This window comes from Notolabrus celidotus, chromosome 10 (genome assembly GCF_009762535.1).
Source record: "Notolabrus celidotus isolate fNotCel1 chromosome 10, fNotCel1.pri, whole genome shotgun sequence".
NCBI lineage: Eukaryota > Metazoa > Chordata > Actinopteri > Labriformes > Labridae > Notolabrus > Notolabrus celidotus.
In genome coordinates, this window is record NC_048281.1 from 29,851,402 (window position 1) to 29,878,144 (window position 26,743).

Consider the following 26,743-nt stretch of genomic DNA (forward strand, 5'->3'; position numbering starts at 1 on the left):
CACCATCGTTCATTAATGCACATAAAATATGTAATATATGGTTGATATGTATGTGATGAATATAATATGTAATGAATATGGTGTGTGATTAGTGTATATATGGTGAGTGTAGTGTGTTGTGAATATATATAATGTACTGTATGAATTTATGTGCTTTGGCAATAACATCTCGTTCATGCAAATAAAGCAAATTTGAATTGAATTGACAGACACACAGAGACAGAAGGAGACACAGACAGAGAAACACAGGAGGAGAGACAGACAGAGACACACAGACAGAGACAGGAGACACAGACAGAGACACAGACAGAAGGAGAGACAGACAGAGACACACAGACAGAAGGAGAGACAGACAGAGACACACAGACAGAGACAGGAGACACAGACAGAAGGAGAGACAGACAGAGACACACAGACAGAGACACACACACAGACAGACACACACACAGACAGACACACACTTTAGATTTACTTAAAACAAAAGGATAAACATTTCTTATTTAACTGTTTTAGTTATATTTATTTTTTTGTCATGTATCATTATTTCATCGATAATTATTACATGTCTGATAAAGCTTTGTAATTTATTTTATTTTCTTAAATGCAGTGTACGGTGTATAACTATACGTATGAAAGTTTCCTATAATATATGTAATGTTAACCAGTGCCTTCAATAAAAGGTTTCTTCAACAAAAAAACAAAACAAAAAAAAGATTTGGAGGCAAATTAGGCTTCCAGAAAGCCATACCATACTGTTAATGGCAAATAAAACGCACCTTCCAGACGCAGATTTGAGTATCTGATGAGTGAGAAGCGCAGGGATAGGGTTCCATTGTTGCAGCGATATTGTGGTTGATTGAAATCATCCAATTTCTCTGAGCTTTTTGCACCACCTGAAGGGGGGGGGGGGGGGGGGGGGGGGTTACATTTTAAGCATCAAATATAAAGCTGCTATAAATGTTTCTTTTGTGAATGAAGCACTTATTCTTAGCTCAAAGTGTCCACCTGCCTCGTGGGTTAAAAAAAACACCTCAGTTTAAAATTAAAGCCAGTTCAGCATTTTGGAACATTGTAACTTTTCAGTCACAACAAGTTGGGAAGCATGGCGCAGAAAAGCAACAAATTGTCTCTTTTTTTTTTTATGCTCACCTAAAACATCACTTTAATTTCTCAGTTCCACATAGAAAGCACGTGAGCAGCAGGTACTTACCTCCGAGGAAATTCCACACCGGCGCTGGGAAACTACGACCTGTGGAGTCTTCCAGAGCGGCTTCTGGCTGCTGCTCGGTACGGTCAACGAGCTCGTCCTGGTCGGACACACGTCCATGAGCGTACCGGTGGCCTCCCGCGTTGTTGAGCTGGGCTAGTGTTAAACCGATCCAAACCCAAGCCATCAGTGCAGAAGCCATTGCAGCACTCCGGTCAGCCCAGCTCCTCTATGCAGCCAAATGAGGACAATGATGTCCTTTGAAAATCTCAGACTGCTGCTCAGCTGCGCCTTTGAAGTCTGATTAATTAGGTCTGAAAGTGCTACAGGTGTGTTTTCACGTGCATGTCAAGGGGGCTTCTGGGAAGTGTAGTCAGTGTAGTAGTGCTCACGTCGGCCAATACTGCATAAGGTCAACGCAGGTGTATAAATCAGACTTTATTCAGTTAACTAAGTGCAGGGAACTATGGTGGACGAGTGTAAGCTCTATGTTTGTATCTAATAATGTCCCTACATTTCATGCTGTGCTAAGAAATGTTATGTATAAATGTATGTGTCACCTAGTTGATTCAGATAATTAAATTTTATAAGATGAAATAAGATAAGATAAGATATACTTTATTTGTCTCCCGTTGGAGGAAATCTCTTTTGTTACAGCAGCTTACAACACGGGACAGGGGAATACAACAATGTACTAACGTAGTTAAAAAATATAATTGCTATTATTATTGTAATTAATAATAGCAATGACAAGGGTAAAATAAAATAAAATAAAATAAAATAACATAAAATAGAATAAAAGAAAATAAAGTAAAAATAAAATAAAATAAGATATGGCAACTATTACAGATATATACACACTATGTACACTTCTATCTGATAAATAGATAGGTAAGTTATTGCACGATAAAAATTGCACCAGGTTATTTGAAAACAAACATACACAGTATGAAGAACAGTGCGATTCAGATGGTTACAGTAGTTCTTTGTGAATGTGCCAAGTCACAGTAACTTCCATGTAGTGGAATGAAAGATGAGAACAGCTGATTAACGGGACACAGCAGTGCTGGTGTTAAACAGTCTGATTGCAGATGGGATGAAGGACCTGCGGTAGCGCTCCGTCCTGCAGGGTGGGAGTCTTCAGTCTGCTGCTGAAGGAGCTGCTCAGGGACCCCACAGTCTCATGCAGGGGGTGAGAGGGATTGTCCATGATGGATGTCAGCTTGGCTAACATCCTCCTCTCACCCACCTCCTCTATGGAGTCCAGAGGACAGTCCAGGACAGAGCTGGCCCTCCTGACCAGTCTGATAAGTCTTTTCCTGTCCCTGTCTGTGCTCCCTGCTCCCCAGCAGACCACTGCATAGAAGAAAGCAGACGCTACCACAGTGTCATAAAATGTTATGGGAGCTCACTCAGCCCAGATTAAGTGATACAAGGTATTTTTATTGTTTCTGGAAACACTGGATCAAATGTCTTTTAATATTTTAATAATAATGAACAAGTAAACTGTAGTTATTTGATCTTTGTTTCTTGCTGACCCTGTATTTATTTCTAGCTTTTATATACCTTCTTATGCTGATGTGGACCTATGGGTCTGAAATAAAGTGTATATTATAAAACCATATATATGTATATGTTGGGGAACCAGTTTACTGACTTAGCAATTTAAAGCCTTCTTTTAAAAATGTTAAAAGAATGTTATAGACCTGAGCTTGCTTTACGCTAAAAAATGTATTGCAATGTTATGGAAAAACAATCAAAGACCAAGTACTGCTCAATGGATAAGACAGATGTTGTCAAGCCTTCCACTAGAAAGGATAACTTACATATTAAAGGGTAAACAGCATATTTTTGAGAACATATGGAAGCCTTTCATTAATTATGTTAAGTATTTAGATTTAATAGATGATCAAGTGAATGACTAAATGATGTGGACATTGCAGTTTCAAAGCATGTTGAATCTTTCTTTTTTTCCCTATAGGTGCTTTTCACATTCTGTATTTAATGCATTTATATACTCCAATTTGTATAGATTACCATTTATTGTAACTGGAGATGTGTTCTTGTATTATTATTATTATTATTATTATTATTATTTATTTATTTATTTATTTTGGGGGGGGGTTGTTTTGTTTTTGTTATGTCTTGTTTTTGTTTTTTTTACTTATTTGTGATGTGTAAACGCAGCAGTTGTATGTCTTGCTATATAATATGTGAATGTAAAAAGCTGTAATTCATGCTGCTAAAAAACTGAATAAAATATTGTGGTAAAAAAAAAAAAAGAAAAAAAAGAATATTACATTTAATAAATTCCAAGTCTAAGAATGAACTAAGAGCATATAAGAGAAAGTAACTTGTGGAAAAAATGTGTGAATCTTGTTTGTCAGTCTTTTGTGTCCATGGTTTACTTATGACACAATATGCAAAAACATTCATTGGGCAGTGCAAAAATACTTTAATAAAAGGTGCTGGCTTGCAAATTAATCAATTTGACACCATAACATTTATTTTTTGATTTTTTTCATGTATGACTGCATGCAATATGAAATTCGTCAAAGTAGTGTTTCAGCTTGTTTATAAGTTATACAGTTTCTGTAAACAAAAAAAGGACCTGACAGTAAAATTTTGCAAAATAGCCCAAATGCATGAATAAAAATAATTATTTAAACTTGACAATGAGATAAGTAATCTGTGCACTGGACTTTAAATAGTTAATTTAGTTGATCTGAAATAGAGTTAGAGCTACTGGAAGTGAAACAGAAACAAGCTGATTTATTTTTTGGCTTTGGTTGTGACCATAAACAATTATTTAAGCTTTTATAAAACACCATCACCAGAAACACTGCAATGTAACCAGAAAAGTATGCATCAGGTGATGTGAAAGGAAAAGTTTGATCTCAAATATTAAAGGAAAATTACCAGAGACATAAGAGACTTTTTGTCCAATAATTGATAAGATGGACAGTGACTACATTTATTCTAAACGCTCTCACTATAAAATGATGTACGTGACAGATTAGTCCTTATATACCCATGAGTAAAGGTGAATTATTGTTGAGAATAAGTTCTCCTTTCATCATATATTTTTAAACTGTGGTCTGTATTATAGTCTTATGTCATCTTGTACATCAGGTTCAAGTTTTGTTTGTAGTTCCAGTAAAGCCAATGCAGATCTGATATTTTTTTTTAATTCTTACCCAATTGCTCATTTCAAATCCATAATTTAACATTTAGTTTAAACCTAACATGGCATGATTGAAATAAAAGTTGATTAAATTACTTATTTATAAAAGTCACCATTATATAAAAAAGGAGCAGAAGGAAAACATCATCCATCATTTGCTCTGACATGTCAGGATTCAAGTGTGCATAAGAGTGTTCTAAATCCCCGATAAGAAACCCTGTGTCATTAAAAGTTTCAACTGTTGCTTTTATGAAAAGGCTAAAAAAATGAACTTCCAGTTATAAAAAATATATTTTATTATGCATTCATTAAATTCAGATTTTATTTTATTTTTTACAATTAAAAAGTCTTTTTTCTTCTTCTCTGTGAATGTTGCATACTTCAATTCTCTACGTTGTTGTAGAGAGGGCTGCTGTCGTGGTAGAGGAAGCACCGCTGGTTGTTGATGAGCCGGAGCCTGTGGTGCTGGATGGCTGGGCACTGGTGGTCGTAGCCGGAGCAGTAGTGGTGCTGGATGGCTGGGCGCTGGTGGTCGTAGCCGGAGCGGTGGTGGTGCTGGATGGCTGGGCGCTGGTGGTCGTAGCCGGAGCGGCAGTGGTCGTGGTCGGTGGCGCAGTGGTCGTGGTCGGAGGCGCAGTGGTCTTGGCTTTTGTAGTTGAAGCTTTTGTTGTTGCAGCTGCAGTGGCGGCTTTTGTAGTTGCAGCTTTTGTTGTTGCAGCTGCGGTGGCGGCTTTTGTAGTTGCAGCTTTTGTTGTTGCAGCTGTGGTGGCGGCTTTAGTTGTCGCAGCTGCGGTGGCGGCTTTTGTTGTTGCAGCTGCGGTGGCGGCTTTAGTTGTGGCAGCTGTGGTGGCGGCTTTTGTTGTCGCGGTGGCGGCTTTAGTTGTCGCAGCTGCGGTGGCTGCTTTTGTAGTCGCAGCTGCTGTGGCGGCTTTAGTTGTCGCAGCTGCGGTGGCGGCTTTTGTAGTTGCAGCTGCGGTTGCGGCTTTTGTTGTTGCAGCTGCGGCGGCTTTGGTTGTCGCAGCTGCGGTGGCGGCTTTTGTTGTCGCAGCTGCGGTGGCGGCTTTTGTTGTCGCAGCTGCGGTGGCGGCTTTTGTTGTCGCAGCTGCGGTGGCAGCTTTTGTTGTCGCAGCTGCGGTGGCTGCTTTTGTAGTTGCAGCTGCGGTGGCGGCTTTTGTTGTCGCAGCTGCGGTGGCGGCTTTTGTTGTCGCAGCTGCGGTGGCGGCTTTTGTAGTCGCAGCTGCGGTGGCGGCTTTTGTTGTCGCAGCTGCGGTGGCGGCTTTTGTAGTCGCAGCTGCGGTGGCGGCTTTTGTTGTCGCAGCTGTGGTGGCGGCTTTTGTTGTCGCAGCTGAAGTGGCGGCTTTTGTTGTCGCAGCTGCGGTGGCGGCTTTGGTTGTCGCAGCTGCGGTGGCGGCTTTGGTTGTCGCAGCTGCGGTGGCGGCTTTGGTTGTCGCAGCTGCGGTGGCGGCTTTGGTTGTCGCAGCTGCGGTGGCGGCTTTTGTTGTCGCAGCTGTGGTGGCGGCTTTCGTTGTTGCAGCTGTGGTGGTGGCTTTTGTTGTTGCAGCTGCGGTGGCGGCTTTTGTTGTCGCAGCTGCTGTGGTGGCTTTTGTTGTCGCAGCTGCTGTGGTGGCTTTTGTTGTCGCAGCTGCAGTGGCCGCTGTTGTGGTTGCAGCTGCGGTGGCTGTTGTGGTAGTCACAGGCACAAGAGTGGTTGTTGTGGTAGTTGTTACAGGCGCAACAGTGGTGGTGGTTGTTGTTGTTGGTGCAGTGGTTGGCCCCGAATAGTCTACTCCAGTGTATGGTCCATCAGGAATATTCTCAAATCCCCACAACTCATCAATATCTTCATCTGTGAAGATGCCAGTATCATCAATAGTTGCCTGATTTGTACCTGTGTCTGTATCAGTTATTGGGCTGGTTGTTGCAGCCGTTATGGTCTGAGTTGTATCTGGATTAAATGGTTCAACAGGAATCTCGTCAAAGCCCCACAGCTCCAATATATCTGGTTCCTGCAGAGATCTCCTCACATGATGCCGCCCCACTTTTTTTGGAAGTACATGAGTACAAGCTGCCAGCATGGTGCACAATGTCCCAGTGGAGTCTAGATAGACTAGTTCAAATGCAGAATCCTAAGAACAAATTATGTGTTAGTTTTTCATTAAATATTCAACAGTGTTTTAACATGGTTTGCATCCCACATACCTTGTTTGGTAACTTTGATATCTCCACAAATAACGCACTAGTAGTTCTCTGCTGTTTCACAGAGTGTCCTTCATTGTTGAAAAAATCTGCCAAGAGATAATTCAAATCTTAATCTTTGTGTAATTTACAGGATTTAAACATTTAAAACCATCGCATCATTACAGAAATTCTTCAGTTTCAACTTTACAAATATGGACATAGCATCTTCGGCTTAGTCTGCTGGACTTAGCAAGGCTTTGCTAGCATAGTGGTATAGCTTGTGCATCCAATATAGTGACCACCAACTACAATTGGCAAATTGGAGAGTTTGACCTTGACTCATTAGCCTAGATGTTACTCAAATTCATAAGACAATATTGTACAAGGGCTGTGTTCAGGAGTATATTAATCCACCTTTGAATTCATTTTGGTGAAACAAGACAGGAAGCTTGTACACATTCTCAGCTACTTAGTCCTTACCAAGATCTCTCAACTTCTTTAGTTTAGTTTCTTGAGGCAGCTTCACAGTGACAAGCTTTGTTCCACACGTCACCAGTGGGGACACTACTTGTGGTGACATTTCAGGATTCTTACAAACAGCCATGCCCGTCATGTTCTCCTGCCGCAGACGGTCAAAGTAATGCACCTTTAGCAGGCGGGCACCACCTGCATCCACGGTCTGGGAATCAAGGATTTGTATTAATTGTAAGAGATATAATATATGAATACAAGACAATATGAGATGTAAAGGAAAGCACAGCAAGTTTTAACACATGGCAAATTCTGTAATAGAAGAGGCCATTCCCATCTCAGGTGGTTCTCATTAAAAAAATTAAAAAATGCTTGACCATGTCAACCTATGGATGCTAAATTTAGCTGTTTAAAATGTAGCAATAAAGTTAATCTTCATCCAAGTGTGTTCACAGTTTGTGATCACCGGACAAGTAGTGAAGTGATAGAGATAAGCAGATTCAAACATTTCATAACCCGTAAACTATGATTAGACAGATATTATTTCACACCCGTAAAAATATTTAAAATGGGCCTAAACAAGGATAATAAATGCTGGAAATGTAATAAAGAAGTGGGCACATTTCTCCATGCTCTATGGGGCTGTAACACGGCATTACCTTTTTGGAGAAACTTCAAAAAGTTTTGAAGGCTGGCTTAAACAACCTCTTCCAGAGTCTCCTCAGTTGTGTCTTTTAGGGGACTTTTCTCTAGTGCCATCTGGTGTTACCAAAGCAGAATCTGCACTGATAATAACAGGCTGTGTTAATGCAGCTAGGCTTATTCTCCGTAATCGGAAGAGCCCACACAAACCAGAGTTTAAAGAGTGGTTCAGACTCATGGCCGAAACTGCTGCATTTGAAAGTTAGAGATGTGTGTACAGGTGTGTAGATGAACTTAAAAAATATAAGTTACTGAACAGTGTTACTTATTGACACTTAATGTGGGGCTGCCTTTTAGTGTTGTTGTTTTTTTTGTCTTTTGTTTTTTTGTCGAAAGGGTCTTTCGACCAAAAATTGGCTGTGCTGTCTGTTGATAGTATATGCCCGTCAATATGTATGTATCATTTATAGTGAATGAATTTCTTGTGATGAAGTCAATAAAAACTTAACAAAAACAATGATTAGACAGCAGGTAAAGTTAACATTTGCCACTAATTGGAGAGGAGGAATGTCTTTTTTCTAATGTATTGTGTAATACTTTCAAACAGAAATATTCAGCCACTTTCTTGCAAACAGTAATGCCAACTAGAAAATGACTAAGTGCTAACATTAGCCATTTTCTGTCTCAGACAATTAGCAGGAAAGTCAATGCACTCAAGGTGTGCCCAGTCTGCAACATTAACAATGATGTCCAAGAATTGGTAGACTTGATTTGGAGAGCAAATTATTTTTACCTGCATTGCTGTGTCACAGCCAGTATAAGAAAGCTTCACCAGCAGCCACCATCTATGAACCTGAACTGTGCTGTTGCAGGTACCAGGAAGTGACAACAGCCGAGCCCCGTCTGTGGAGAAGGATTAGGACACACATTTTATGAACAACAAAAAGCCACACACACACACTTTAGATTTACTTAAAAAGGATAAACATTTCTTATTTCAATGTGTATTAGTTATATTTCTCTCTTTTTCATATATCATTATTTCATCAAGAATTATGTCATGTCTGATAAAGATGTGTAATTTCTTTTATTTTCTTAAATGCAATGTAATGGTGTACAACTATACGTATGCAAGTTTCCTATAATATATATGTAATGTTATCAAACGCTTCAATAGAAGTTTCTTAAAAAAAAAACAAAAAAAAAACACAGATTTGAACGCAAATTAGGCTTCCAGAAATGGCCACAAGGTGATGCCATGCTGTCAATGATGTCTAAAACGCACCTTCAAGACGCAGATTTGAGTATCTGATGAGTGAGAAGCGCAGAGCTAGGGTTCCATTGTTGCAGCGATATTGAGGTTGATTGAAATCCAATTTCTCTGAGCTTTTTTCACCACCTGAGGAAAAAAAAAAAAAAAAAAAAAAAAAAAAAAAAAAGGGGTACATTTAACCATCAAATATAAAGCAACTGTAAATGTTTCTTTCGCTTTCTTGTTCACGTAATTCCCAACATTCTTGAGAGGGGTCCAGCTGCAGACCTCCACAGTCAAGCCCCTACCTCTGCAGACCTCCACAGTAATGCATCTCCGCTGACAAGCCTGGAAATGTTGTCATAATTGGACGCTGTGACCGGATGTTGTGGACTTTCCTGTAGTCTCGTGGTAAACTCACGAAGAAAACGGTAGGTGACTATCTTTAAAAAAGGTAGAAAAAGATAATATTGGTTTATTTTGTTGACCTTTATATACTTTAAAAAGTCAATTTTGCATGATATGTCACCTTTAATGGTTCTCTACCTGAAATATGTGTCCCTGGCATGTCTACAAACCCCCCGAGAATGAAAAAAATCCATTCTGCCTGTTTTGATTTCTACACCTTTCTGTAAATGTGTGTGAAACGAGCCGTTTCAGACTTCCGTGTTTTAGTTACGTAACATCAATATCCGGTCTGTCACGGAGTCAGAGCTCGGAGCTTGTTCAGCCCATAGACTGTATAAAATAATACTGAATCCCCCCTCCGTTTTTCATTACCTGCACAAATGTGTGGTAACAAGGAGCTTAGGAGGGAGGCATGTAGGCTGTCTTAATAAACACAAAGGTCGGTTTTACTCCCCACGTCTGCAGATTTGAAGATCTAGTGGATGATTTTTATTTATCATGGATAAGTGCTAGCGCTAGTTAGCATAGCCACATAGCTACATGTTCGTAGCTGTGTACCAAGACACACGTCTACATACTGATAAATAAAACAACAAGAAACACTAAATCTGTGACCAATGGTTCAGAAAGGTCCTGCTACAGGCGCCTCTCCGTCAGGATCAGATTCAGAGGGTTGAAGTAACGTGATCTCTGAGCAGCCGTGTATATTCAGCCAACATGTAAACATTAGATCAACGTGCTGGAGAGCCGAGGCACATCCACTTCCTGAGGGGGCGTGGTCAGAGGGAAAACAGAGTGTTCTGAGGAGGACTGAAGAAAAGGACTTTTCAGGCAGACCAAAATCTGATTTCAAAGTGTTTTTTTGAGCACAAACTTTAAATACATGTTTTGGGGACCTCTTAGACCAATATATATTGATGAAAAAAGCATGATATGTCACCTTTAACTAGTTTTAAACTTAAGTCAAATGACCTAATCTGACACTGGTACGACGTATTAACAGTTTCATGTAGTTAGAGAGCATCGGCCAGGGTCAGTGATAAATCCCTCTCGCAGTGTTCCCTATTTATGTTTCATAGAGGATGAGCGTTTTGTGAGCCTACTTGTTTAGTCGGCTTTATTAATTGCATATTGGTTTTGCAGGTCGGGTTGGTTGTCTGTGATCCAAAAAGGTTTGAATTTTGTAAGATAGTTGAAAAGTTTTCTGTAATTGAGGGTGTAGAGCAAAACGAAAAAGAGCACTTTTAACATCAGATCAGCATAGAGAGTTTTCAGACAAAGCTAAATAATTGAATTTTGTTTAATCTGAAGTTCATCTGCCAATTGGACAATGTAACATTTTTTCTGTCTTCCCTAGATGCATCATTGGTTCCGTCATTTTGTCTGGTGAAAAGCTCGCAGTCAAACGCTGCACATGTCAGCTCTACCACTGCCCTCTGTGCCCCAAAAATCAAACCCACAAAATGATCAAGGATTTAGTTTAGTTTGTTTTCTTTATTATTATAATGTTATGTCTGAAGCTTGACTAAGTCTCTGCTCTTTAGCCTTTGACATATTTATTGAGGCCAGTACAGGAGGTTTCATCGTCAACACCCTGGCATAGAACATAACCGCAGGTGTCGTGCCTGCTCTGCTCTTCATTAAAGCTGGGGTTGGTAATCAGATTTAGATACACTTTTTGTTATACTGGTTAAAATTATGTTTATGTTTATGTCCCGACGGCAATCAATACATAATGTGTTCTTAAAAAAGAGCGAAAAAAAAAACTGCTATCTACAGCCTGAGTAAACCTGGGAAAACACCAACCAATCACCGTTTTTGGGTCCCCAAATTTTAAACCAATCAAATCCCGTCCTGCCCGCCTCTTGCGCGTACATTTCACCGGCGTGCACTCCGAGTCGAGTCCCCATCCCCTGCCTCTACTGACTGCCCCTCTCGCTCAACCTCAGGCCTGTCCCCTCTGACCCAATGAGGTGCTTTGCTCAGGACTGTAGTCCGGATCAGAGTAAGAAGCTCTCACCACGGGGGCTCTGACAAGCAAAAGAATAAATGACATCTAGTAAGTCCTACAGAAATGTATATGTACCGTAGCGTCTGTCCGGACGCTGTAGGGATGACGAGCCGATTTGTGAACACGTTGAGCTTTACTTCAAGACAGGGTAAGACTCAGTCTGACACCATCTTAATCAATCATGAGCATTGCACCTCACAGTATTTAGCTAGTTACAGTGGAGAGGAAAAACTTCCTTTAACAGGCAGAAACCTTGAGCAGAACCAGACTCATGTTAGACAGCCATCTGCCTCGACCAAGTTGGGTCTACTAAATCGATCAATAGTGAGTGAAAATAAAATATTGATTATTCAAACAGGATTAAACTGGAAGTCACCGATCGATTTTGTTTTTAAAATATACTGCCGCATTCTCGGGAGCAGGCCATCGGACTATTGTAATTTAAGACCGAAATGCTAAACCGGAAGTAAAAAACGATTTTATTTTGAAAGTTTTGCGCATATTTCCGGGCTTGTCAGCGGAGGTGCTTCGCTGCGGAGGTCTGCAGAGGTAGGGACGTGACGGTGGAGGTCTGCCGCCAGACTGTCTTGGACATTTTTGTGAATGAAGCACTTATTCTTAACTCAAAGTGTCTACCTGCCTCTTGGGTAAAAAACAAAAACACCTCAGTTTAAAATTAAAGCCAGTTCAGCATTTTGGAACATTGTAACTTTTCAGCCACAACAAGTTGGGAAGCATGGCGCAGAAAAGCAACAAATTGTCTTTTTTTTTATGCTCACCTAAAACATCACTTTAATTTCTCAGTTCCACAAAGAAAGCACGTGAGCAGCAGGTACTTACCTCCGAGGAAATTCCACACCGGCGCTGGGAAACTACGACCTGTGGAGTCTTCCAGAGCGGCTTCTGGCTGCTGCTCGGTACGGTCAACGAACTCGTCCTGGTCGGACACACGTCCATGAGCGTACCGGTGGCCTCCCGCGTTGTTGAGCTGGGCTAGTGTTAAACCGATCCAAACCCAAGCCATCAGTGCAGAAGCCATTGTAGCACTCCGATCAGCTCAGCTCCTCTATGCAGCCAAATGAGGACAATGATGTCCTTTGAAAATCTCAGACTGCTGCTCAGCTGCGCCTTCGCAGTCTGATTAATTAGGTCTGAAAGTGCTACAGGTGTGTTTTCACGTGCATGTCAAGGGGGCTTCTGGGAAGTGTAGTCAGTGCTCACGTTGGCCAATACTGCATAAGGTCAACGCAGCTTTATTTGTATAGTGCATTTCATACACGAGGGCAACTCAATGTGCTTTACATTAAAAGATTAGAAGCATTGGAGACATTCAGACAGGCATAAAAGAACATAATTAAAATGAAAAATATAATAAAACAGAAAAGAAAAGGAAAATTATAAATATATTAAAAATTACATTAAAATTTTAATTTAAAGTGGGTTAAAATGAGCTAAGATAGGAAGTCAGTGGCAAATAAAAAAGTCTTAGTCTTTGATTTAAAAGAGGTGAGAGTTGGAGCGGACCTGCAGCTTTCAGGGAGTGTGTTCCAGATATGTGGTGCATAATGACTGAACGCTGCTTCACCATGTTTCATTCTGACTCTAGGGACTGAAAGCAGACCAGTACCTGATGACCTCAGAGGTCAAGGTGGTTCATACAGTAGTAGCAGACAGGAAGCCAGTGTAGAGATCTAAGAACTGGAGTGATGTGGTCTACTTTGTTGGTCCTTGTTAGGACTTGAGCAGCAGCATTCTGTATGAGCTGCAGGCGTCTGATAAGGCGTCTGTAAAGACCCAGTTACAGTAGTCTGATCTGCTAAAGAAAAATGCATGGAGGAGTTAGTTTTTCTGCATCCTGCTGAGACTTAAGTCCTTTAATCCTTGATATATTCTTAAGGTGATACTAGGCTGACTTTGTAATTGTCTTAATGTGGCTGCTGAAATTAAGGTCGGAGTCTATGATTACACCAAGGTTTCTGGCTTGGTTTGAACATTTCATCTGTGCAGATTGGAGCTGAGCAGTAACCTTTAACCTTTCTTCCTTGCATACCAGGTCAACGCAGGTGTATAAACCAGACTTTATTCAGTTAACTAAGTGCAGGGAACTATGGTGGACGAGTGTAAGCTCTGTGTTTGTATCTAATAATGTCCCTACATTTCATGCTGTGCTAAGAAATGTTATGTATAAATGTATGTGTCGCTTAGTTGATTCAGATAATTAAATTTTATGGGAGCTCACTCAGCCCAGATTAAGTGATACAAGGTATTTTTTATTGTTTCTGGAAACACTGGATCAAATGTCTTTTCATATTTTAATAATGATGAACAAGTAAACTGTAGTTATTTGATCTTTGTTTCTTGCTGATCCTGTATTTATTTCTAGTTTTTATATACCTTCTTATGCTGATGTGGACCTATGGGTCTGAAATAAAGTGTATAATATATAGTCTATGTATGTATATGTTGGGGAACGAGTTTATTGGCTTAGCAATTTAAAGCCTTCTTTTAAAAATGTTATATTTAATAAATTCCAAGTCTAATAATGAACTAAGGGTTTATAAGAGAAAGAGAAGAAAATAAGCTCCTCAAAGACAAAAATTAGTGCACACCTTTTTATATTCAGGAGACAAAGATGTTTTATTTGGCATACATTTATATTTTCCCCTGACATAGCCATATATTGTCTTTCATATATAGCAAATAAGCTGCTCTACCCTGACATCAGAAAACTCTTCATAATCTTTTAGATACATTTTATTTTTGTTCTTCCATACATCTTCTGTATTTCTCTCTTTATCCTTCTACTCATATATTGAGGCATTTTTTTCCTTTTAGCCCTGTTTTTCCTGTTTTTCTTTTTTTTTCTTGTATAAAGTTGGTACCTGCATGACTTAAAGGTGACATATTATGCTCTTTTTCATCAAAATATATTGGTCCAAGAGGTCCCCAAAACATGTCTTTAAAGTTTATTGCTCAAAAAAACACTTTGAAATCAGATTTTGGCATGCCTGTAAACCCCTCTTCTTCAGCCCTGCTCAGAACAGGCTGTTTTCTGTGTCTGTGCCTTTAAATGAGAATGAGCTCTCTGACCACGCCCCCTCAGGAAGTGGATGTGGGCCCAGCACGTTGATCTAATGTTTAAATGTTGGCTGAATATACACGGCTGCTCACAGACTCGCGTAACTTCACCCCTCTGAATTTGATCCAGAATATGATCCTGACGGAGAGGCGCCTGCAGCAGGACCTTTCTGAACCATTGGTCACAGATTTAGTGTTTCTTGTTGTTTTATTTGTCAGTATGTCGACGTGTGTCTCGGTACACAGCAACTAACATGTAGCTATGTGGCTATGCTAACTAGCGCTAGCACTTTTCCATGAAAAATAAAATTCATCCACTAGATCTTCAAATCTGCAGACGTGGGGAGTAAAACCGACCTTTGTGTTTATTAAGACAGCTTACAACTAGCATGCCTCCCTCCTAAGCTCCTTGTTAGCACACATGTGCAGGTAATGAAAAACGGAGGAGGAGTTGAGTTGTATTTTATACAGTCTATGGGCTGAACAAGCTCCGAGCTCTGGCTTCTGTTACAGACCGGATGGCGTTGTGACGTATGAAAAACACTGAAAACTGAAATGGCTGGTTTCAGCACACATTTACAGAAAGGTGGAGAAATCAGAACAGGGGCAGAATGGATTTTTTTCATTTCGGGGTGTTTGTAGACATGCCAGGGACACATATTTCAGGTAGAGAACCATTAAAAAGTCGATTTTGCATGATATGTCACCTTTAAGTGTCAACCAGGAAACTGCTAATTGACTTGAACTTTTCTTTTTTGGAACATATCTGGTTCTTTGGGGAAAAGTCGAAGGTGACAGACTGTATGCAAATCATCATAAGGAACTAAATATACCACAATTGATTTAGCTTCATAGAAGATTGTTAATACAATCTGTGGTAGAAAAATAAATCAACTTAATTCTGAGTCAGCTTGTGCTTACGTGTCAATGTAGAGTGGGGATTATTTGTTATTTTAGCACCTGCTCTGTCTGTGGTATAATTAAAAAGAATATTGGAAAGTAGAGTCCATATAGCATCTCACATTAGTATATCAGACATTGGAAGAATTTAAATGTTCCTCCATTGTTTGACCTTATTAGATTGTCACTTTTCTTTGATTATAATTTACTGCAGCTGGTATATATGGAGTTGTTTGACTCTAAACCTCAAATGGAAAAGTCTGAAGTGGTGAGTACAGATTTTAAAATGTGCATTTTACATTTAAATCAATCAGGAATGACACTTGTATCAAACTGTACCATTTGTATATTGATACCCGCTGATGTGTTATGCAGCAAAAGTGTACCCTTCCTACAGAAAATCCTAGTAATGCCTTTTTTTTAAAGAAAGTTGAAAGGCAAGATGTTGTAAAAATGTATTTAACAAGAAGTGGACATCAGGAAGCTCAACAATTTTTTAGCCAATGTTTTACTTTTTTTGTTTGTGTGTGTGTATTTCTTGTAGTTTATCTATAAGCTTGGGAGCATTTCCTGGCAATTGCACAATTTTTTAAGCAGTGTTCAAGGGAACCTTTTGGGGCGTTATCAACAGACTCAAAATATTTCAGAGCATTAAAGATAAGTGAATAAAGGCAGATATATTAATCTGGAACTGTATAAACCGCTGAAATAATCCAATAATAAATCCAGATGTTTTTAAAAGTGAAAGGAAAAGGAATCATACATTTCTTAATATTTATTATTGATTTATTTTATTATGTTTAAGTGCACACTCAGTTTTCAGTTTTATAAAATCACTTCTATGTTGTGGTAGAGATACTGCTGGTAGTGGTCGAGCCAGCATTAGATGTAGTTGTAGGAACAGCACTTGTGGTTGAAGGTGCAGCGCTGGTGGTCGACGGCTGAGCGCTGGTGGTTGATGGAGGAGGATTGGTGGTTGACAGAGGGGGACTGGTTGATGACGGAGGGGGACTGGTTGATAGACTGGTTGATGACGGAGGGGGACTGGTTGATGACGGAGGGGGACTGGTTGATGACAGCGGGGGACTGGTTGTTGATGGAGGAGGATTGGTTGTTGACGGAGGGGGACTGGTTGTTGACGGAGGGGGACGGGTTGATGACGGAGGGGGACGAGTTGATGACAGTGGGGGACTGGTTGTTGATGGAGGAGGATTGGTTGTTGACGGAGGGGGACTGGTTGTTGACTGAGGGGGACTGGTTGTTGACGGAGGGGGACGAGTTGATGACAGCGGGGGACTGGTTGTTGATGGAGGAGGATTGGTGGTTGACTGAGTGGGACTGGTTGTTGACGGAGGGGGACGAGTTGATGACAGCGGGGGACTGGTTGTTGATGGAGGAGGATTGGTGGTTGACTGAGGGGGACTGGTTGTTGTTGTGGCAGGCCTAGCAGTGGTTGTTTTTGTTGTTGTAGCAGGCCTAACAGTTGTTTTTGTTGTTGTGGCAGGCCTAGCAGTGGTTGTTTTTGTTGTTGTAGCAGGCCTAACAGTTGTTTTTGTTGTTGTGGCAGGCCTAGCAGTGGTTGTTTTTGTTGTTGTAGCAGGCCTAACAGTTGTTTTTGTTGTTGTGGCAGGCCTAGCAGTGGTTGTTTTTGTTGTTGTAGCAGGCCTAACAGTTGTTTTTGTTGTTGTGGCAGGCCTAGCAGTGGTTGTTTTTGTTGTTGTAGCAGGCCTAACAGTTGTTTTTGTTGTTGTGGCAGGCTTAGCAGTGGTTGTTTTTGTTGTTGTAGCAGGCCTAACAGTTGTTTTTGTTGTTGTGGCAGGCTTAGCAGTTGTTTTTTTTGTTGTTGTGGCAGGCTTAGCAGTTGTTTTTTTTGTTGTTGTAGCAGGCTTAGCAGTTGTTTTTTTTGTTGTTGTGGCAGGCTTAGCAGTTGTTTTTTTTGTTGTTGTGGCAGGCTTAGCAGTTGTTTTTTTTGTTGTAGCAGGCCTAGCAGTGGTGGTTGTTGTTGTAGCAGCAGGTGCAGCTGTGGTGGTTGTTGTTATGGCAGGCCTAGAAGTGGTTGTTGTTGTAGCAGCAGGTGCAGCTGTGGTGGTTGTGGTTATGGCAGGCCTAGCAGTGGTTGTTGTTGTAGCAGCAGATGCAGCTGTGGTGGTGGTGGTTGTTGTGGCAGGCCTAGCAGTGGTGGTTGTTGTAGCAGCAGGTGCAGCTGTGGTGGTGGTTGTTGTGGAAGGCCTGGCAGTGGTTGTTGTTGTAGCAGCAGGTGCAGGAGTGGTGGTTGTTGTAGCAGCAGGCGCAGCAGTAGTTGTTGTTGTAGCAGCAGGTGCAGCAGTGGTTGTTGTAGCAGCAGGTGCAGGAGTGGTGGTTGTTGTAGCAGCAGGTGCAGCTGTGGTGGTTGTTGTTATGGCAGGCCTAGCAGTGGTTGTTGTTGTAGCAGCAGGTGCAGCTGTGGTGGTGGTTGTTGTGGCAGGCCTAGCAGTGGTGGTTGTTGTAGCAGCAGGTGCAGCTGTGGTGGTGGTGGTTGTTGTGGCAGGCCTGGCAGTGGTTGTTGTTGTAGCAGCAGGTGCAGGAGTGGTGGTTGTTGTAGCAGCAGGCGCAGCAGTGGTTGTTGTTGTAGCAGCAGGTGCAGCAGTGGTTGTTGTAGCAGCAGGTGCAGGAGTGGTGGTTGTTGTAGCAGCAGGCGCAGCAGTGGTTGTTGTTGTACCAGCTGCAATGGTGGTGGTGGCTGCAATGGTGGCTGTCGTCGTAGTCAGAGGCGCAGCAGTGGTTGTGGTGGTAGTTGCAGCAGGCGGGCTAGTTGTGGTTGTCGTCGTTGTAGCAGGGTCAACAGTACTGATTGTGGTAATCACTGCAACAGATGCAGGTGCGGTTGTGACAGCTGTAGTGGTTGTGGCTAAAGTAGAGGTGATAATTGTGGCAGGAGAAACAATGGAGTTTCCAGTTGTTGTGGAAGCAGTAGCCCCTGGAAGTTCTACATCTATTCCAACGTATGGCCCCTCAGGAATTTCATCTACTCCCCATAATTCATAGAAGCCAGCATCATACTCAGTTTCACCATCTGTGACTGTGACTGTGTCTGTGTCTGTGTCAGTTGCTAAGCTGGTTGTCACCTGCGCTGTTGTCACCTGCGCTGTTGTCAGTATTGCCTCTGGGTCAAACGGTTCAACAGGAATCTCTTCAAAGCCCCACAGGTCAAATGCATCAGGCTCCTGCAGAGATCTCTTGACATGATGCCTTGCCACTTGATTTGGTGAAATGGGGGGACAAGAAGCCTGCACGGCACACAGTGTCCCAGTGGAGTCTACATAGACCAGTTCAAAGTCGGAATCCTGTAAAAAATTCTTAGTCAGTTTTAATGACAGATCTTTCACACTTTGCTTGAAAATGTTTTGACTTACCTTGTATGGTTGCCTTGATATTTCCACATAGAATGCATTGGCAGTCATCTGCTGTCTCACTAAGTATTCTTCATTTGTGGAAAAATCTGCCCAAAAAACAATTAAAAAATTGGTAAATTCAACAATATTCAAACTATTTCTTACAGATATTCTTGACAGGAAAGCTGCCCATCTACTTTGCCAATAAACTCATTGTTTTTTCATTGTGGTCAGACCGTTTCTGGTAATAGTCCTAACTGCAAATGTTGTTCGGTGACTTCTGGATATGCAAGTATTTGCAACTGCATTTCATTAGCCATCATGTCTTTATCAGAGATCAATGTATTCTGGCTGTGTCTGATAGCCTGTTCATGTACTGGTTAATGCTTCTTTAACGTTTTATGGGAAAATGTAGGAGGTTCTTACCAGTCTCTCTGACCTTTCTCAGTTTTGTCTCTCGAGGAAGCTTCACAGTGACATGCCTTTCCCCACAGGTCACCAGAGGAGATACTTGTGGGGATATATCAGGATTCCGGCAGAAGGCTACGCCAGTCATGTTCTTCTTAAGGAGCCGGTCGAAGTAATGAATTTTCAACAGGCGGGAATCATTTCCATTTCCAGTCTGGTGATAGAAAACATTATCATAAAGTGTGTTGCATTACCATAAAGGCTGCATGCTTTTATATAAACAGAGGAATACATCTTAAACACGAGATGTCATGGTGCTAATAATGTCATATGGAGTGTAAGAAATAGTACTCATTGGTTTTGACAATATACTAAACATTTTACCTGCATTGCTATGCTACAGCCAGCATAAGGAAGCTTTGCCAGCAACCACCCCCTATAAATATGAATGGAACTGTGACACCTTTCAGGCAGAGATAACAACGGAGTCCCATCTGTGAAAAGGGATTTGGAGAAACATGAGGCTTGACATTCAGTTTTCAAAGAAGCAATAACATACTGTGGGAGGCGGATGAATCAAACCCACCTTCTAGAAATAGGTTTGTGTATCGGAAGAGAGAGAAGTGCAGAAAGAGTGCTGCATTGCTGCAGTGGTAAAGTGGCTTCTTAAAATCTGATGGACTTCCTCCATCTCCTGGAATGAGAAAATATTACATAAAAGAAAAGTAAGAGGTTAAAATGAGTATTAAAAATGTTGGGGATCACACTTGTGCTTCTTTGAGAGTTAGATATAGTGAATACTCATGTATCTGCTGCAAACAGAACCCTGATATTTAACACTCAAGTCATCTAGCCTAAATCTGTCCAAAGATGAAGGGTCAATAAAAAAGTAGCTTATTTGTTTAATTGAATTTGAACAAAACACAACACTTTTCTTTTTGCACTTGGGTTTTTTCTGTAAAATGTCATGGTCAGCAACATTCATTTCATACATCTGCACAGTCTTCTCCCTCCACTTCCAGGTAATCCTGTGCTAAGCTCAGTCAGCTGTTAACGATAGCTTCATTTTCACAATCAACACAGACTGGTTGACGTGACAAGCTGACGCGGCTGTGTCTGCAGCCAGGTTCCTCTCCAACAAATTAGGTTTCAAAGAGAGAAACATTTTAACATCTGAAGGACATTTGCAGCATTTATCTGCACAGGTATAAGTGGTTGATTTAAGTGAAAAATGTGTTCTTGAGGTCTAATATTCTATTTGCTACCAGGCCAAAACAAATCCTTAAGTAAAATATATCACCTGTAAAACAGAAGGGCCTTGATTTGCAATATATACATTGGAAACTATTTTGCATTAAGGCAGGGGTTCCCAACTTTTTCAGCCCTCGACCCCCAAAATAAAAGGTGCCAAAGACTTGTGACCCCCTCTGTCCCTCAAAGTGATTTAATGTTGCTTCATTATTCATTTTGCTGGTCTGCAGAAAATGTGCCACCACCATGCACATGTGCCTGTGTTTCCTGTGCTGTTATGAATTAACCTGCTGCTACTTATGCTTTTAGTAATTAACTGTTGAATAACCCTAACCTCTGGAAGACAATTGGCGAACCGTATTAGCGTATCGCGACCCCCAGGGGGTCATGGCCAACACTTTGGGAACCCCTGCATTAAAGGTATAGTGAAGTGGGGGTAGAGTGCATTCAAATGAGTATATTAGACCTCTTAAATATTCAGATCCATTAGTTACAAAAGTTTTCCAGTTGAGGTTAACATGTTCTCTTTTCTAAAAAAAAAATGAATACAACCTTTCAGTTTCATAAACTATGTGGTTGATTAAAGCTGCTGTTGGTAGTCGTGATATAAACATCAGTTTGGAGAGAGATTTCGAATGTCAACGCTACCCCTCCCCACCAGATTTCCCCTACTTCTGGTGCTTGTTCTATGAGGAAGTAGTGCCGGCTTCCCAGCCAATCAGGACAACCTAGTAGGGTCCGCCACTCGACCAATCAGGACAGAGGGTCAAAGAGTAGCTCTGATTGGTTGGTGATAACGGGAACCAAGGGGAATAATTACATTGCTTGATACAAAGGCATTGAAAAACACAGATTTGGCCATAATCTCAAATTACTTCAATTACTGATGAGTATTATGACTTTTTTTCCAAATACAGCAGAAAAAAAGAATTGTTTTTTACCCATTACCAACTGCTCCTTTAACATGGGGTTAAATCATTAAATTAGGGCTTTTACCTCAAGTAAACTTACTAAACAACTTAATGCATATGTTTTATGAAAGTGGTAAAAACAAACATCTCTATAGCAGAAGGTGTTTACCTTGGAGGAACTTCCAAACAGGCGCTGAGTAACTTCGGTCCATCGAGTCTTCCAGAGCGGCCTCTGGCTGCTGCTTGGAGCCGTCATCGAGCTCGTCCTGGCCGGTCAAATGTCCGTGAGCGTACCGGTGGCCTCCTGCGTAGATGAGCCGGGCTAGTGTTAAACAGATCCAAACCCAAGCTACCAGGGCAGAAGCCATTAAATAATCCCGGTCCGCTCAGCTCCTCTCTGCCGCCAAACGAGGCCAAAGACGCCGAGTGAGAAACTGGAAGCACCGCACAACTGAGCCATTATGTCTGCTTAATGAGATCAAGCACCTGAACAGGTGCGTGTCACTCATGCAGTGAGTATTTTAACAGACTCAATAGAATTAGAATCAGAATCAGAATCAGCTGCATTGGCCAGGTATGCTTGAACACACAAGGAATTTGACTTCGGTAAACTGTGCTCTCTTTGTACAAGGCATGGGAATAAGACATACAAATAAAAATAAAAATATAATAATAATAACATCAGCTATAAATACAAAAGAACAACAAATAGGCATGACTAATATGTACAGGCTAAAATAATATGATAATAGTGCAGTGGTGAGTAGCAGAGGTAGTTTTTACATTAAAAAAAATAGAAGTTAAATAATAAAATAAATAGAAATATGGAATTCTGCTTGGAGAATTGTTGCATTGTATATTTACATGTATATTTACAGAGAGTATTGATCCAACAGGTATGACACTGTTATGGTTTAGTGGAGTGATAACACTTCTATTGTTGACTTTGTTCGAAGGAAATTATCACATTTTATTAACTTGTTTTATAATAAAGATATAGTGCTGTTCCTTTCAATGATTGTTGAGTAAAATAATAAGGTAATGGAAGTAGTATACTCAAGTAATTTATTTTTTATTTATTTAACCTTTATTTAACCACATAAAAGACCCATTGAGATCGAGACCTTTCACAAGGGTGACCAGAGGGGTATACTACGAAGCGAGTTCAACATATCCTAGATATCTTCTCCTGATCCGGCTTCACTGAACCTAACAAAGGAGATCGCGCTAATCTGTCACACGAAACTGGTTATCAACATGTTGAGTCAATCCAGAATTACCCTGAGCGCGTTCACATGAACGGGGCGGAGTCAGCAACATGTGACCAATCACAGACACGGACAGTCTGCCGTCAGCACATTGACATGAATTTCAAACACTGCACTGATATTAGAAAAATATGAAGAAGTTAAACACATAATCCAGACTAAGATCAACACAGCTGAGTTTGAAACATGAAGAAAGAACTGAGGGATAAGACAGAAACTGTTTGAATGCGCAAATGACGTCTTATTTCTCATCATTAGTGCAGATATATCTGACTATAATAATAATAACTCCCTGACAGTGATCTCTCTCTCTCTCTCTCTCTGATTTAATCTTGTCTCGTGTGTGACAGTTTCAGACCTAATATTACAGCTGCAGTCCTGACGGTATCCAACATGATTCAAAGTAATACGCGCAGTTCAATCAGGAGAGACACAATTTGAATATTAAAGGTTATTTATTACAGCTGAATGAATAGTGGAACTTGACAGAAATATTTGGCGTAAGGACTCTATGGGGATAATGTTATGAGCTTTGGATGTGTGAATTTGGCAGCTGAAGAAATCCCCCTAGAGTCCAGACACTGGTGGTGGTGGTTGACGACCCAAGGAAAGAAGACTCGCAGAGACCAGGTGGAGATGGGGAGGTGGAGGGGTGCGCGCCATCAATGCAGGCAGGAGCTAGCAGGAGAGAGAGACGCATTTAAAAAGACCGCAGAGTTGATAGGCTGACGATAAGGGCGCGCCACTGAGCTATTGGATGACGCTGCTGCTGATCAGCCAATGACAGCTCCGGAGCGTGCAGCTGGAAGCGGGTGAGCTATTGAACGAGGGAGAGAGAGATAGGCTGTTTCCGAAATCGCCTACTATACTAGCAGTACGTACTGATATGTCCAAAATTCAGTATGTAGTAAGTAGTATGTGAACAAGAGCAAAATCTGCAGTATGCCAAAACTCCCCGGATGTCTACTGATATGGGAAAATATCTCAGTATGCATCGGACCAGTCTGCCTCGCGTACTGTTTCCCATAATGCACAGCGCTCGTTCTGCTTTTTCTTTTTCCTCATTTTTTGACGGGAGGAAATCCATTTTTGGGTGCTGTGAAAGTTATCAAATTACATATAAACCACTTCCTAACTTTTTAAATCATAAATGGATGCTAAATAAGCTTTTTATTTATCGGCTTCGCCGTTGTTTACTTCCGCTTTCCGAAACCGGAAATCCAGCGAAGTCTGGCTCAGCATGCTGCATGACAGATCGGACAGAACAGTCATACTACATACTAAATTCAAATGCAGTATGTAGTAGGCAATACCTACTGCCTACTACATTAGTAAGTAGTATGTAGCAGGCCGTTTCGGAAACAGCCTTAGACAACTGCTGTGATTGCTTTATAGTCTTCCTGTCTGAACTTTCGCTAGAGCTACATTTGTACAATTAAAACAGTAGCCCAAAACGATTTAATCTGAATAATCTGACTTCAGGCTCTGTTTAAGTATGATTTCAGGAAAGATAATCAATAACTGTCATCAGTAATTTATATATAAAATCATACAGGTAGACAAAGGCTGTTTCCGAAACGGCCTGCTACATACTACTTACTAATGTACTAGGCAGTAGGTATTGCCTACTACATACTGCATTTGAATTTAGTATGTAGTATGACTGTTCTGTCCGATCTGTCATGCAGCATGCTGAGCCAGACTTCGCTGGATTTCCGGTTTCGGAAAGCGGAAGTAAACAACGGCGAAGCCGATAAATAAAAAGCTTATTTAGCATCCATTTATGATTTAAAAAGTTAGGAAGTAGTTTATATGTAATTTGATAACTTTCACAGCACCCAAAAACGGATTTCCTCCCGTCAAAAATGAGGAAAAAGAAAAAGCAGAACGAGCGCTGTGCATTATGGGAAACAGTACGCGAGGAAGACTGGTCCGATGCACACTGAGATATTTTCCCGAATCAGTAGACATCCGGGGAGTTTTGGCTTACTGCAGATTTTGCTCTTGTTCACATACTACTTACTACATACTGAATTTTGGACATATCAGTACGTACTGCTAGTATAGTAGGCGATTTCGGAAACAGACAAAGTGTCCTGCCCGTCTCTTCTCCACTGCGGGTTTGACCGCAGTTCTCCCCCCTCCCCTCGCGATCAGCTCGCAGAGCTCCGTGATCGAGCGAGCTGATTAGTCAGTGGGTGGAGTTTACTACAAACTGATCTCTGATCTTGAGCATATCCTGCTCCGGAGCAGGTTAGGAGTTCAGCATGAGTAACCATGGTTATCTACCCTGGTAAGGAGTGAACCACCTTCGTAGTACTGAAAATCCAGAGTTAACCCTGAAGTTACCTCGATAACCGCAAATCCGGCTTCGTAGTATACCCCTCTGGCCAAGAGAGGCAGCAACATACGACATAGTAAACAAAACAGACAGATAACAACGACAACAAACATTAAAATATAGAATACACGCAATTTGATAAAATAAAGTGCAGAAGTTATTTTACAGTAACAATTTAAGAACACAGGCACGGATCGAAGGATTTCCGTTGTCGTTTTCTTAAGATAGAGCGGAAAGCTTCCCATGAAACAAATGCAGACAGTTTCAGTTCAGATTGGAGGGCATTCCAAACAGAGGGGGCAGAGAAACTGAATGCTTATTTTTCGGTTTCAGTTTGAACACGATGAGTAGAAAGATGCAAAATTGCAAGAAAAGTGAGAAAAGTGCATAAATAAGTAGGAGCCAAGCCAAGAAGAGCCTTATAAACCAGAGTCATAAAGTGTATATGCCTCCTTACATTTAAGGAAGGCATGCCAGCTTTAGCGTACAGTTCGCAGTGGTGGGTGAGGCGGCTACAACCAGTGATAAACCTCAGAGCACAGTGGTAGACCGGAACCAAGGTCTGTAGGCAGCTGGATGAAGCACACACAGTGGCGGAGCCAGGGGGTGACCAGGGGTGGCCATGGACACCCCTGAAAACTGATTGGCCACCCCAGTGGCCACCCTGAAATTCTTAAACATGATTGGCCATTTGCCATTTCAGAGGCATTACTTATATTAAAATCAGTTATTGTGTTGTTGTGTTTCAACAAGCTGCAGAAACAGTAGTTTCTTTGCATTTGAATATTATTTTTGTTGATGCTTTGATTTTGGACAATCATCTTCATTTTGAGTCCTTAAAGAGTTCAGTTCAGCAGATTTAAATGTTGACACTGTCGAGTTACATTTTTAATCTTAACATTAGAAATCTACACATTTGTAACATTTGTTAAATTATTCTATGAAAAGAAGTTAAAGTAGATGTGATTATTGGAGGTAACCCTACTAGGTTTGGGATAAGCCCCTAATGTTTTCCACGCCTGGCCACCCCTTAACAGGTAGTGCCCCAGTTTGGCCACCCAGGTCAAAACTGTCTGGCTCCGCCACTGAGCACACATATACACAACATTAACATAATCAAGTACAGGCAAGAAAGTAGCTGACATCAGGAGCTTCCGAGCTCTAAGGGAGAAACATGACTTGTTTCTGTAATAGAAACCGAGCTTCACCTTTAATTTAGAGATCAGGTTTTTGACATGCACTTTGAATGAAAGGTCCCTATCAATAATTAGTCGCAGGTACTTGTAACTGGTGACCAGCTCTAAAGTTTTACCCTGGACAGTAATGAACTTATCTCCAAATTGTACTGAAAATGAACTATGTGTCAGACAAATAAAATAGGAATTTAGTGTATCCAAAGAGTACTCCTCATGTGTTTATTTTAACTGACGATGAGTAAGAGACTCAAAAGAATAGCCAGTGTTGCAGTGTTTTTGGGGGAATCAGTAGGCCTACTTTATTTTTAAGCCTTAATTTTATCCATTAATGAAGTAACAGCGCCCTCTGCTGGTGGTAAGAGCTTACAGCACCTGGTATTCCCAGGCGGTCTCCCATCCAAGTATCGGGCGTGTTCAGGGTGGTATGGCCGTAAACGAAGGTTAAAGACGTAAAATAGCTTTTTGTAAATGCCAAGACTAAAATATCTCCAAATTGAGTGTTCACGACTGGACTGTGTTCCAATTTCTTCTCCTCACACCACAGAGCTGCTCATCAATAATCCTATTTATCTCTATCTATACATCAGATATGACTCTTAAATAACACTTACAACCTTCTAGAGCTTGATGTAGGTGAACGTTCAATATATGTCTTACTTCTGCTGC

General features: G+C 41.1%; 2 protein-coding genes across 4 annotated transcripts; both read right to left on the reverse strand.

Annotated features, from left to right (window-relative positions):
- Positions 1–4,669: 4,669 nt before the first annotated feature.
- On the reverse strand, positions 4,670–12,479 carry LOC117819863 (integumentary mucin C.1-like). Of its 3 annotated transcripts, none has more exons than XM_034693355.1 (7): positions 12,292–12,479; positions 12,194–12,249; positions 8,968–9,081; positions 8,476–8,585; positions 7,050–7,248; positions 6,591–6,676; positions 4,670–6,517 (listed from the first exon to the last, which is right to left on the reverse strand). In XM_034693355.1, the coding sequence occupies exons 1-7, from the start codon at positions 12,390–12,392 to the stop codon at positions 4,781–4,783; spliced, it is 2,403 nt and encodes an 800-aa protein (XP_034549246.1). In that variant the 5' UTR covers positions 12,393–12,479; the 3' UTR covers positions 4,670–4,780. The 3 variants fall into 3 exon arrangements, with proteins under 3 accessions (XP_034549246.1, XP_034549247.1, XP_034549245.1); XM_034693356.1 differs by having other exon boundaries at positions 4,670–4,894; positions 4,964–6,517; positions 12,194–12,479; XM_034693354.1 differs by having other exon boundaries at positions 12,194–12,479.
- Positions 12,480–16,091: 3,612 nt separating this feature from the next.
- LOC117820329 (mucin-5AC-like) lies at positions 16,092–21,764 on the reverse strand. The gene is made up of 7 exons (XM_034694057.1): positions 21,442–21,764; positions 19,697–19,804; positions 19,495–19,604; positions 19,129–19,324; positions 18,724–18,809; positions 17,315–18,654; positions 16,092–16,900 (listed from the first exon to the last, which is right to left on the reverse strand). Exons 1-7 carry the CDS (start codon positions 21,638–21,640, stop codon positions 16,171–16,173), a joined length of 2,769 nt encoding a protein of 922 aa, XP_034549948.1. The 5' UTR covers positions 21,641–21,764; the 3' UTR covers positions 16,092–16,170.
- Between the last annotated feature and the right edge of the window lie 4,979 nt (positions 21,765–26,743).